Source organism: Mesocricetus auratus, unplaced genomic scaffold (genome assembly GCF_017639785.1).
Source record: "Mesocricetus auratus isolate SY011 unplaced genomic scaffold, BCM_Maur_2.0 Super-Scaffold_100007, whole genome shotgun sequence".
In the NCBI taxonomy this organism is placed as follows: Eukaryota; Metazoa; Chordata; class Mammalia; order Rodentia; family Cricetidae; genus Mesocricetus; species Mesocricetus auratus.
The window spans coordinates 84,951,566-84,965,479 of NW_024429191.1; the positions used below are offsets into that span (position 1 = coordinate 84,951,566).

General features: G+C 41.3%; 2 protein-coding genes across 4 annotated transcripts in view; one reads left to right on the plus strand and one right to left on the minus strand.

Moving 5' to 3' along the window:
* Helz (helicase with zinc finger) overlaps positions 1–13,914 on the plus strand; it is a 127,627-nt gene that overhangs the window by 20,460 nt on the left and 93,253 nt on the right. For all 3 annotated transcript variants that reach the window (XM_005069993.4, XM_013113329.3, XM_040749983.1), the window contains exons 4-5: positions 1,100–1,327; positions 2,164–2,200. In XM_005069993.4, the coding sequence (XP_005070050.2) occupies positions 1,118–1,327; positions 2,164–2,200 (247 nt within the window). In that variant the 5' untranslated portion in view covers positions 1,100–1,117. The remainder of the gene's footprint in view (positions 1–1,099; positions 1,328–2,163; positions 2,201–13,914) is intronic.
* LOC106021115 (elongin-C-like) lies at positions 6,336–6,691 on the minus strand. Its single transcript, XM_040747918.1, has one exon. The coding sequence runs from the start codon at positions 6,648–6,650 to the stop codon at positions 6,336–6,338; it is 315 nt and encodes a 104-aa protein (XP_040603852.1). The 5' UTR covers positions 6,651–6,691.

Sequence of the window (13,914 nt, forward strand, 5' to 3'; positions counted from 1 at the left end):
AAATTACATCTGTGTGTGTGTGTGTGTGTGTGTGTGCACACATATGTAGACGTGAGAGGAAAACTTGGTGGAGGTTGGTCCTTCTACCATGTGGTTGTCAGAGATTGACAGGTCACCACCAGGCTGGGTATTAGGCGTCTTACCCACTGAGCCCTCTGGTTCAGCTGAACTGTTGTCCCTGCAAAGCTGGAGTTTGCTCCTGCTGTCATGTGTAGAGTGAACTCTTGTTCCTCTTGAGCCAGCTCAGGAATCAGATGGAATGAGTCTGATCTTTGTCAACTTGGGCTTTGGTTCCTTTCTCAGCTAACCTGCGATCCTGGAAAGTGGTGGCCTCACACTCCATCTCTATGTGTGAGGCTGTTAGCCTAGGACCTGGCCCTCTGGGAAGGTGGGCTGAGTTAAAGCAATGCCCAGCTTGAACTTCTGCTAGTTTTTTAAGGGCGTGAAAAGGTCTTAAGCTATATGGGCTTTGATTTTCTGCAGCTGCAGAAGTGAAGACTCAAGAGAGGCTAACACTTGAAGATTTAGATAGTAAACATTTCTACTCTTGGTCACAAAAGTGGAATCTTTTTTTTAATTTGTCCTTTGTGACACTCATTTATTTCACTTACAAAGAATTTGATCCAGGCTGCTTGTGGTTGATATTGCAGCCTGGAGCTTAGTAAAGACATCATAAAATATATGTGTTAGATTTTACACTGTCCATAGTTGCTGCTCAGCTGCCATGAGCAGAGGCTTGCTGAAGGAGGCGCTCAGCTAGGCATTCAGTTGGTGGGGATGGGGATGGGGATGGGGATGGAGCTATAGTATAATAACTAAGTCTTTGTTTCCTTTTTAAAAAACAAATGCCCTTAACATAGTTTATTACAAACCTTTTTTTTTTTTGCATATATGTCTACACCAGTATGTTCACTACATGCATGCAGGTACCCAAAGGAACCATCAGATCCTCTGGAACTGGTATTACAGATAGTTGTGAGTTGCCCAGGAGCTGAACTGAGGTCTTGAGGCCAGAGTAGCAAGTGCTCTTAAGTGCTGAGCCATCTTTCCAGGTCTGTACTAACTCTTTAAATCACACCCACTCTTCTCTCATGTTTAGGATTTTTGTCCCTGAGTCATGGAAGACAGAAGAGCTGAAAAGTCATGTGAAGAAGCGTGTGAGTCACTGAAGAGGCAGGACTATGACATGGCCCTCCAGCACTGCTCAGAGGCCCTGCTTTCTCTTGGCCAGTACTCCATGGCAGACGTTGCAGGGCCGTGTGCATTAGAGGCAGAGCGCATCCAGATCGAGAGTTATCTCTACAGAATCGCCTCATTCCTGCAACTGGTGAGTGAATGCTATTGATACACTGCCTGGTCCTGCAGCGCACATTGGGTGCCATTTGAAGACAGTTTCAATCCTGCCTGGTCCAAATAAACACACAGAGGCTTATATTCATTATAAACTGTTTGGCCGATGGCTCAAGCTTCTTATTGGATAGCTCTCTCTTAATTATTAACTCATTTCTATTAAACTAAATATTGCCACAAGGCTGTGGCTTACCCATAATGCATGTTACTCCTTCAGCAGCTACATGGTGCGTCTCCCTGGCAACTCTCTGCCTTACTCTTCCCAGCCTTCTCTTAGTCTGGTAGCCTCGCCTCTATTTCCTGCCTGTCTATTGGCTGAAACAGCTTTATTCATCAACCAATAAGAGAAACATTTACAGCATACAAAAGGACATCCCCATCAGCACACCAGAGAGAGCTGTCATGTACCAGTGTAGAACCACATGCTGGCCACTTGTACAAATCAGCTAATTTGGGCTTGAACAGATAAAAAAGTACCTGATGATTGCTGAATATTCTCAGTGGCAATTACTGTTTCTAAACTTTGAAGATTGTATTATGGCACTCACCCATTTAGTACGTATTGACTGAGTACATGCCGTCTGACAGACATAGAGCGGCTACCTAAGGTGAGGGTGAGGTGCTGTAGAGTAGGTGGAGGAGAAGTGCCCGGGGGTGTTGGATTCTTGTGTGGAGGAGGTCATCCTCAGAGATCCTGGGAGTGATCTGACAGCGTTCATGGGTCTCCTCAGAGACCATTGAGCTAACGGTTTAATAATAGCCTTTGGAGTATGTCATTTTACCTTGTGTCTTTCTTCTCTTTTCTTTTTGTAGAAAAACTACAGGCAAGCTGACGAAGATTGTAGGCATGGTATGTTTAAAAGATGGAACCCTTTTCTGATTTGAAGATTTAAAAAATATTTGATTGAAGTTTAAGGTTTGACTTTTCTTTTTTAAATTTTCATTTGCCAATTTCAAAAGCAATTGTAATGTTAAAAATCCTGTTATTGTGGTGCCCAATGACAGATTGGGTTGATGTCTTTCCTGCTGTGACAGGCATATACCAGGTGAGCACGTGGGTGTGAATGTTGACATTCTTGTTCCTGTGTGTCCTCTACCATCACTCCCTCAAGGAGAATTGATAGTGAGTCCTTTTAAAGTCTAGATAAATAGTTGTAGCCTACAAGTGCCATGTTTAAGAAAGGCAACACACACTGATTTTTTTCTAACAAATCCTTAGAAGTGTGGCTGGAAAGCTCTGAAATACTCTTTTTTTGTTTGCTTGTGGCTGCAAGTGGAGACCAGTAAGATGCACACTCTGAGTGCTCGTGTGGAAATCCTTTTCCTGGCTGTTGCTGCATCTCAGCAGAACGATTCCTGGAGCCTGCAGGTAGAGGCTCAGGGTGCCTTCCCACACCCCCCCTGCTGGGCTGTTTCACACAGCTCAGTGGCCTGGATAATATAAACCAGGGTTCATCTATGTAGAACTGGGGTTTGAGGCTGAACTGTAAAAAAGTAATTTTTTATTTTTCTTTTCGGGTTTTCTTTTTTTTTTTTTTACCTCTCTACTCCCTTGTGTCAAAACATTAAAAAAGAATTAAGTGTTTTTATTTTATACCTTACCAAGCCATGCTACATACTCCTGTGGTACATGGGCCATAATTTAGACATTTTTCATTAGTGGTCAGTGGCCTTTCTGTGAACCTTGCAATAGAATTATAGTGGTTTAGGACTTAAATTACAATTAGAGATATTCTTGTTATCTTTGGACATTTCTAAAAAACAGAGAGCAGATACAAGGTCAGATAGGATAGAGGAATGTGACAGGCCCCTTCTGCCTCTCCTGGAGTAATGGTGTAGTGTGCTTACCTTTTACTATGCTGAGAAACACAGGTGCTTGTAACAGATAATTTTTAAGGGGGCAGGAGATAGGGCTTAGTGGTAAGAGGGCACGAATTGCTCTTGCAGAGGATCCAGGTTTGATTCCCAGCACCCACGTGGTGGCTCAAACTCCTGTAACTCTAGTTCTAGGGGATCCAACACCTTCTTCTGACCTCTGTGACCACCAGGCACAAACATACATGGTGTACATACACACATGTATGCAAAGCACTCAACATGCATAAAATTAAATAAAATTAAGAAAGCCTTACAGACAAACAAAAAAGAACTTGGACATGCTTATCACAAAGATGTTTCCTTACCACCATAGCATGGCTGTCTTTCCCAGGTCATGCTACTGTAGTGGCTCCAGTTCATGACAGATGTCCCTGTGTGGATTTTCTGTGACGCTCAAGTATTGCTTAAACTGATGAGGGAGGCTCCAGCAGGTTCTGGTTCATTCTTTGTCCTTATAATCCACCTGATAATAAGCATTCTTGCTTATTGTTGCCATTGCTTATACACCTTTTCTTGAGAGTTGCCTTCATGGATTAAGGAGTATGGGAACATGTGACTCTTTTTAAAATTTTTTAAAATTTATTTTTATTTTGTGTGCATTGATGTTTTGTCTGTATGTATGCTTGTATAAGGGTGTCTGGTCTCCTGGAACTGGAGTTATAGACAGTAATGAGTTGCCATGTGGGTGCCAGGAATTGAACCTAGGTCCTCTGGAAGTGCTCTTAACCACTGAGCTATCTCCCCAGTCCTGAATTTTTGATTTTTATAGACACGTCTATAAAATGTACTCACCCTTTGCAATATGTGCAAGTGTTCCTTGTACTCTCACTGTGCCAAACCAAGGAATTTCAAAACTTTGCCCATCTCATGTATAAGAAAGGTCCCTATATATTTAATTTTGATTTTCTTGAGTTCTTGAGAAATGTGCAAACAAAGGCCCCAGAAGATTACATGACTTGTGAAAAGTCATGGAAAAGTAAATGTTGGTGAGGGAAAATTTTATTTTTGTTTTACTAATTTTTTTTTTCAATGTCTCTTTACATAGCCCTGGCTGTCTTAGAAGTCACTATGTAGATCAGGCTGTCCCAGTTACTTAGTATCTGAGTTTACTGGCAGTCTGGTCTACATAGTGATTTCCAGGTGAGCCAGAGACCATGTCTTAAAACAAACAAAGGAAACCAAACCCAGATTAAGGATTTGGGGTTTTAGCTCAGTGGTAGGCCCTGTTTGGTTCTCAGCTCCTGGGGAGGGAGGGGGAGAAGAAAAAAAGAAAAAGAAAATGAGGGATTCATATTAAGCTGGGCTGTGGTGGCGCACGGCTTTAATCCTAGCACTCAGGAGGCAGAGGCAGGTGGATCTCTGAATTCAAGGCCAGCCTGGTCTACAGAAAAGTTCCAGGATAGGCTCCAAAGCTACAGAGAAACCCTGTCTTGGGAAAACAAACAAACAAAACAACAACAAACCCTAGGTACATGAGACAAATCCTTCAAAACAGAAATAGTTTTAAGAAAAGTCCAGCCTGGTCTACAAAGCAAGTTTCAGGATAGGCTCCAAAAAGCTACACAGAGGAGCCCTGTTTCAAAAACCAGACCAAACCAAACCAAAAACCAAATTAATTATCAGAATAAAAATTGAGCCATTTCGAAGTTGAAGTTGGCATGACAGGAGATATGAACCCACTGTGTGCCAGTAGGCAGGTAGAAGGCAGGTTGGAGATTGATTTTTGACCTTTGATCCTGTAATCTCAGTTCTGGGATCCTGTCCCAAGTAAACATTAAAATGAAGGAGGAAATTGTATCCACACTGGTGTTCACTCAGTACTATGTGTAAAAGTGAGAAGTGCTTGGCTTTCAGGGAGGAAGGGCTTCATTCATATAGTCTCTGTTTCTAAGGGCTTCATTCATATAGTCTCTGTGTGTCTAAGGGCTTCATTCTGTGTTTCTTACTCCTTTTAGATAACAGGAAACAACTTGGACGCCGTCCTTTTGTTTTTTTTCACCCTGAGACAGGGTTTCTCTTTTTGGCTCTGGCTGTCCTGGAACTTCCTCTGCAGATCATGCTGGCCTTGAACTCAGAGATCTGCTCGAATCTGCCTCCCAAGTGCTAGAATTATAGGCATGGGCCACCACCACCTGTTGGAAGTGGTCTTTTTATATGTGCATGTGAGTGTGAGCTTTTGCATGGAGGCAAGAAGTTGACATTGGGTGTCTTTTCTGTTTTTCTCTAATTTTTCTTATTTTGGGGACGTGGTATTTTACTGAACGTGGAGCTCATTGATTGGCAAAGCTGGTGGCCAATAGACTCCTCAGATCCTCTTGTCTGCGCTTCCTCTTCTCACTAGCATTGAGGTTGCAGACTTGCACTGCTGTGCCCAGCTTTTGCATGTATGTTGGGGATCTGAACTCAGGTCCTCATGCCTGTGTAGCAAACAGTCTACCCATTGAACCATCTTCCTAGTCCCTATTTGTAAAATCTGAATGGAAGCACTTTTGTAAAGTTGAGCATTTCAGTAGATACTAGAAAATATTGGCTAAGATTACTCATGTACTGTAGAATTCTGACTTTATGTAGTGTAAAATATGTTTGTATGGCTAAGCAGTCAGGTAGCTAACAAGCAGGAGGAATCTCTTGCTGGGTTTCTGTTAATCTGTTCCCTTGCATAGTTAGCCTGAGATGCTCTGAGGCTAGGTCTGGAGAGCTCCATTGGAAGTGCCCCAGTCCAGTGTCTTTCTGTTTGCTTTTACATAGTGTGACACTCATTCTTCTGTTGTTGGGTTAGTTTTCATTATTTTGCAACTTGTATGTGTGTGTCATTTTTAAAATAAACCATCAGTACATTGAATTTGATACGTTACGTTATATTGAATACCATTGCCAACAGTTACTGCAACAAACATGTGACAGTGACTTTCAAATTTAATTCCTACTTTCTTGAGAAATATCACAGAATATTTATTTTTTATTTTTGTGATAGTCTCTGGCTGGCCTAAAACTCCCTATATAGACCAGACTGGCTTGGAACTCAGACATCTGAATGCTGGGTTAATCCCAGTCACCACACACACACACACACACACACACACACACACACATACACACATATGTGATTAGCAGCTTGCTATAATTTCTTTTAAACAATCTTGGAAGTTTGCAGCCATCAACAGTTCTAGTGCAGTTTCAGGGGCAATTAGGAATTTGGTAATGTCTGTGGAGTCGCTAGTGTAGTGGACCTTGTAGGTAAAATACATGCATACTTTCCGTAGCATGTGTGGAAGGAGCTCTCTAAAATTGGACTCTTTGATTTCATTTTCAGCAAACTGACCTGGTCCACTTAACATGGCCTTATTGTTCCTGATTATCTGCATGTGTTCTCTTTCTAGGATTAATTCATGACCATCAGAAGATATTACTTTGACATGCATGACATCAGGGCCTTCACATTACCATGGGTTTTCTCCTCAGTCTATATGCTCTTATACAATTTTATTTTGACCCCACGGGAAGTTTAGAATGGTTCTCCGGTGGGGTGGATACACAGTTTGTTAGTAACCTGCATTTGGAGGAAGTATATAGTGTTGTCTCCTGAAATAGCTATTATATTTATTTCTTTTCTTCTATCAGGTACTAGGTGGAGACTGACCTCAAGTCATCAGGCTCTGTAACACAAAAAAATAAAAGACTCAGAGACTGATATTGGGTTCAAACTTTATAGAAAAACAATGCAGCTGGCCACTAATCCTTACCTCTCCCTCAGGCTGAAAAGTCTGACCCACAAGCTCTCTTCAGAGTGGCTGGAGACTGAATGTTCCTATCTTCAGTGTGACTGGAGAATGAATGCCTCCTACTGAATACTGAAGATCCTGCTTCTATCTTTTATACCCCTCTAGTGCTGGAATGAAAGTCATGTGATCTGTTACTCTTTTAGATTGATTCAATCTTATGTTCCCCTGAGTGGCCTTGAACTCAGAGAAATCCATCTATCCCTTAAACCAAGTACTAGGATTAAAAATGTGTACCACCACCTCCTAGTTTCTGGCTGCTGGGATTAAAGGTGTGTGCCTGGCCTCTATGGCTTGTGGTTGACTTTGCTTTCTGAATCCTCAGGCAAGCTTTAATAAATCGTAAATGATATATTACAGTAAGGCTCATCTGTAAGTTCCTTCCCCCCTGTTGAGATGCCTTACTGGCCCTGCTTTTTTTTTTTTTTTTTTTCAAGACAGGGTTTCTCAGTAACTATGGAGCTAGTCCTGGAACTCACTCTGTAGACCAGGCTGACCTCAAACTCAACAGAGATCCACCTGCCTCTGCCTCCTGAGTGTAGGGATTAAAGGTGTGCGCCAACTGGCTGGCCTGTATTTTGAAATATTTTAAAGTAACTATAGACAGCAACATAACTACCTCTAAATATTTCAGTATGTGTCTCTGCAAACACAGAGGGCATCACTGCATAGCCACCATATTTCGTTAATCTAAAAAAATTGACATTTTTAAAAATATTGTCTGAGACCCAGGCCATAATCTGATACACTTGGTTGCTCCTAAAATATTTTTATTTCATTTGCATTGGTGTTTTGCCTGCATGCATGCCTGTATGAGGGCATCAGATCCCCTTGAATTGGAGTCACAGACAGTTGTGAGGTTCCATGTGGGTGCTGGTACTTGAACCTGGGTACTTTGGAAGAGCAGTCAGTGCTCTTAACTATTGAGCCATCTCTCCAGTCCCCCTAAAATATTTTTGTGGCTGATTTACTTAGCTGGAGTTCAACAAAGAGTTATAAAGTCTTGAAGGTGGAATTCTACTTTAGAGAGTAGCTTCTGATACTTCATACAGATGGATAAGTACTATGTCTCAGTCATAAAATAAAGTACATAGACCAGAGTTCATGGCATTTAGATCCAAACCCAGAGTGCTGTTGGGCTCAGGCCGTGAAGCCAGTGACCACTGGTTAAGTGATGTGGTTAGATCAGTTATTTGAGTGTAAAACAGAATAAGAACACTTTTCATTAAATGGTTCTAATGTTTTGAAATTTTCATTATATGGGAAACTTAGAATTTTATTAAATTCATTTGTTTATTTGTGTGTGTGTATGTGCACGGGCAGTCTTGGCATCAAGTACTTTTACCAACTGAGACATCTTGCTGGCCCCTTAGTACTTTCTGTACTAATAAATTGAACTAATGATATGTGATATTTTTAGATGAAGCCTGATTATTAGAAATTTATTAATATTATTATTAGAAATCAGTAGGTTGTACAGTTCTGAAACCCCAGCCAAGAGTTTTGTCATACTGAAAAAACCCATCCCAAGTTTATGTTAAGTGATGCTTGGTCTGAGAAGCAAATGATGCTGTGACCAGCAACCCCTGTTAAGTAGCTAGAAGTTGACAGGTGACTGGATGAACCTTGCATTGTTTTTCTGGGGGAGCTGTTGACATATTTGTTGGCCTTCTCAAGAATTTTGGTTATAGATACATAGTCCTGGACTCAAAACCATCCCGTTATAGTGTTTTGGCTTTATGGTGACAGAAAAGCAGTAAGTATCTGTCTGGTAGAAGCTGTGCTTTGAATTTTGACCTTTTTCAGGGCTACTGTTCTGTGATCTGATACCCTTATCATGCTGGGCAGCAACAATGGGTTACAGCTCCCAGTTTGCCCAGGATCACGAGACCAAACAAGCTCCAGCAAGTGTATTGTGTTGCTAGGATTGCTGGCTGGGCTATTTGGGAAGATTGGTGCTTTTTTTGTTGTTGTTGTGGTGGTGGTGCTGACTATCAAACCCAGGGCATTGTGTTAGATAAGGATTCTACAGCTATATTCTCAGCTCTTAACACCACTTAAAATATTTATTTTTAATATTTTGTGTGTGGGGGGGGCAGTGAGCCTGGAAGAGGGTGTCAGACCCCTGGAGCTAGAGCTGCAGGCAGTTGTGAGCTGCCTGACAAGGGGAGTGGGGGGGCTGGTAACCCAACTCAGGTGCTTTGCATGAGCAGTATATGTGCTCTATACTGAACGATCTCTCCAGCCTTTAAAAGTACTTTGAAGAAGTTCTTACTAGCATATATTAGTTATGCATAGTAATGGATTTCATTATAACATCTTCACACATGTATCATATTCACTCCTATTTCCCTGTCTCCCTCTCAACTTTGGCTGATTCTTTTCATCTTACTGACTAGACCCTTTTCCATGTTCATGCCATTTTTTTTTCTGTTTAGTTGACCTAGTGAGTTTAATTAGGGCTTGTAGGCACGGGTGAGAAATTATTTACAAAAGCATGGGCAATTTACCAGATTGGAAAAAGTTAAATGCACTTTTGGTTTACATTATTTTCAATTTGCATTGAGTTAATCAGGTTGCAGCTACATTGTAAGGCCCTGTATTTTTTTAATGGTAATTAAAAGGCTTTGTTGGGAAATATTTAGTCAGTAGGATAATAGTATTTAATTATAGTATCTCAGGTCAGGCCCTCTGAAATACATTGTTTTATATAATCATGTTGTCTTCGGTTTTATAGCTGTGGAAACAGGCTGTGTGTGTCGAATCAGCTTGTTTAAGGCCTAGAGCCAGTTGTGAGCAGGCCTGTGGCTTTGCTGTGAGACTTTGTGATGGGAAGCCATGCTGCTGTCTGGATCCACATCTGTTGAGTGTCTGTACTTCAGGTTTTCACAGACTTAACAACCAGAAAAAGAACACAGAGAAAGAAACAAAAAACTGGAGATTCTAAATTTTTTTGTTTATTTTGTATCTTCAATTATGTATGTTTTGGTCACTGTTCTATTGCTGGAAGAGACACTGTAACCAAAGCATCTTTCATAAAAGAAAGCATTTAATTGTGGGCTTGCTTACAGTTCCAGAGGGTTAGTTCATAATCATAACGAGAAGCAGGGTGACAGGCTAAGTGGTGCTGGAGAAGGAGCTGAGAACTACATTCTGAGAGATTCTGGGCTTGACATGGGTTTTTGAAGTCTCAGTGCCCACCCCCAACACCCCCCCAGTGACATACTTCCTCCTACAAGGCCATACTTGTAATCCTTTCAAATAGTGCTGCTCCCATGGTAACCTAGCATTCAAATCTATGAGCCTATGGGGACCATTCTTATTCCAACCACCACAATGTGTATGTATGTTACTTGAATGCAGGTGCTCATGGAGGTTGGAGGTGCTGTAGTCTGCTGCCTGATGTGGGTATTGGGAGCAGAACTTGGGTCCTCTACAAGAGCAGCAAGTTAAAAGCAAGTAACCGCCCTGGCTGTCTGGAATTCTTTGTAGACCAGGCTAGCATCCAACTCAGAGAGATCCTCCTGTTTCTGCCTCCTGAGTGCTGGGATTAAAGCGCCTGACCAAGAGCAAGTATTCCTAATCACTGAACCATTCACTGAACTGGAGACTAATCTGACCAGCTGCTGAGCTACTTCCAGGGATCTGCCTTTCTTCATCCTCAACAACAGAGTTACTGGCATATGTGGCTTTTTTGTGTGTGCTGGGCATTGGAGCTCAGATCCTCCTTCTTTCACAGCAAGTGTTCTTACCTTCTGAGTTACATCTCCAGCCTTCTTTTAAAGAAGACATTTCAGAGGGTAAGGGCACTGACTGCTCTTCTAGAGGTTCTGAGTTCAATTCCCAGCAACCACATGGTGGCTCACAGTCATCTATAATGAGATCTGGTGCCCTCTTCTGGCCTGCAGAGATACATGCAGGCAGAATACTGTATACATAATAAATGAATAAATCTTTTAAAAAAAAGACATTTCCTACACACAAACCTTTTTTTCTCCAGTAGGAATTTAGAATTTAAATCTTCCTATTTTGAAACAAGTAGAGTTGCTAGGAGAGGCCCCCTGTGTGCTTCACATACTTTTCCTTGATGGTTTTGACTTCTATAGTACAGTATCAAAACTAGTAAATTAGTGTCTGTAGTTCAGTTTTGTTCTCTAATAGTAATTGAGGGCTTTATGGTATTAGATTTTGGCTTTCAGTCTGAGTTCTCCCAAGTATCTGTTAACATTTGTGCATGGACCGTATTTTTTTTTTTTTAAAGAAGAAATATTTAAGAATTTCTGGTATTTGTGGGTTGTCGTTCTCTCCTCCCACCACATGTATCCTGGGGATCAGACTCAGGTTGCCAGGCATGGCGGCACTTCCTTTCCCCCCTGAGCCATCTTGCCAGCCCTATGTAGAGATCTCACCTTTAAGTGATAGAATACTAGATATGTGGAAGTTTAATATTTAAAATTGAAGGCTCTTACGTTCTCACTTAGTGTGAGTAGGTGTGTAAGAAATAAACTTTGAACTCATGTGAACTCAGTTGTAAGACTAAATGTTTGTACCGACTCAGGGCATTTACTAATTAAGCAACTGTAGTTAGATATGAGTTTTCAGTTTTATTTTCGGAGACAAAGTCTTGTCAATTGCCCGTGTTGGCATTGAACTTGTTTTTTGCCAAGGAAGGCCCTGAATTTAGGATTCTCATGCTTTAGCCTTCAGTGTAGATGTGATTACAGGTCTGAGCCACCATGCTTATATTAGTTTTGACTGGATGCTTGTTAGTGCTAATTTCATATGTCCTGTGTGTGTGTGTTACTGAGGGTTAAGCCCAGGGCCTGGTGCAGCTTGGGTTAGTTCTGTGCCACTGAGCTTCATACTCAGACCTGAAATTGTATTTGTATATAGGAGGAGATTTAAGATATAATTGTTTCCTTGTGAAATTTCACTAAATCTTGTGCACAGTGGCAAGGGAAAGAGCCTGTTAGTACTTGAAAGAGAGCTTTCTCCCATAGGGCAGACACAGAAGAGAGGCAGAGAGAGTATCTGCAGACTTTCTCAATGAACCTATTACTAAGAACAATAAAAAGTGAGTGAATTCACCACAGAAACAGACACGTGCTGTGCTGGAGTACTTGAAAAGACTTGCTTTCTTTAGAGTCTGACTTTTCCTTGGGGATTTGAAACAGGGATCTCAGGATGCTGACTTCTGAAATTGGGAAAGTTTCTTCAGAGAACATGTCTTAATTTGGTTACTGGACATTAACAGTCACAGCTTTGCCACGACCATATGGTTGGTGATGCCTCTCTGGGAGTTCGGGATCTTTAATGAAGAGGAAGCTAAGACACTCTGAGTAATCGGCTCTTTTCCTGCCTCATGTACACACTGGCTGTTTTTGCCCATATCATTTTAATAGTACTTGAAGTAAAACGTTTATTCAAGCATGCACATGGTATCAGAGCCTTTGTAGTGTTTTGGAGAGTCGTGATCTGTGTTTGTATTCATGTCTAATTGTGTTGTCAGCTTTTTTTAGAATTATTTCCTATTTGTATATAATGAGGCAGTTGAAGTGTACTGCAAGAATTAGTGCCAATGTGTAAGTGTCACCTTGATTATTTTATTTATTCTGAGACAGGGTCTCAATATGTAGCCCTTGTTGGCCTAGAACTCACCATGTGGACCAGGCGATCTTAAACTGACAGATATCCACTTGCTCTGGCATGTGTGGAGGTAGAGGTCAGAGACAACATGCAGGAACTGTTTTTTTCCTTTTATAATATGGATCCGGGGCATAAAACAGTTTATTTCTGAGACACAGTCTTGACTGGTACTTACTTACTGAGTCAAGGCTGGCCTCAAGATTATGGTAGTTCTCTTGCCTCAGTTTCTCAAGTGTTTGACTTACAGATGTGGGCCACTCTGCTGGGCTTCGAATTAAAAGGTTATCATTGTATGTTTGCAGGGTGTGTGTGGGTAGGCATGTACTGTAGCTCGTGTGGATGTCATAGGGTTGTTCTCTCTTCCACCTTTATGTGGTTCCAGGACTCAGCACCAGTGGTTAGGTCTGTGCAGCAAGAGCCTTTCCCAACTGAGCCATCTTGCCTTCCTGAGAAGTTATTTAGTATTTTTTTTTTTTTTTTTTTTTTTTTTTGCTTTTTCGAGACAAGGTTTCTCTGTGGCTTTGGAGGCTGTCCTGGAACTCTCTCTGTAGACCAGGCTGGCCTCGAACTCACAGAGATCCGACTGCCTCTGCCTCCCGAGTGCTGGGATTAAAGGCGTGTGCCACCACCGCCCAGCTATTATTTTAGTTTTTTGATTCAGTCCTCGAAGTATTGATTCTAAAAGTGATTGTATGTAGGCAGCAGATTTTTTTAAAAATTAATTTAACCTTTTTGGTATTTTTTTAAAAAAATGTTTGTGTACTGATTGGTCTTTTGCCTTCATGTATGTCTGTTTGAGGGTGTCAGATTCCCTGAAACTGTACTTATACAGTTGTGAGCTACCATGTAAGTCTGGGAATTGAACCCGGGTCCTCTGGAAGAGTAGCCAGTGTCTTAACCATTGAGTCATCTCTCCAGGTTCTATTTTTATTTTTTTTAAAGAATTTTTAGGACAGTGCTTTCATTAGGCCAAGCTCCTCAATAAAAGACTATGGAAGTTAAGGTTTTGACAAAAAAAAAAAAAAAAAAGGAATATTGTCCTGTTGCAAAAAAAAAAAAAAAAGCTCACCTTTTATTGTACTTCAAGCTTAAGGTGCAGGTAATTCTTGAAAGGGAATCACATGTCCTTGTGAATAGCTGAGAGCTCTCAACCCTAAGCTGACTGTTCTTGTTGACAGGGTAATGGCTATTATTCCTTTAGTATTACTCAGTTTCCAGTCCAGAGCATCACGTTTATGCCAAAGTGTTAAGAGAAGGAGTA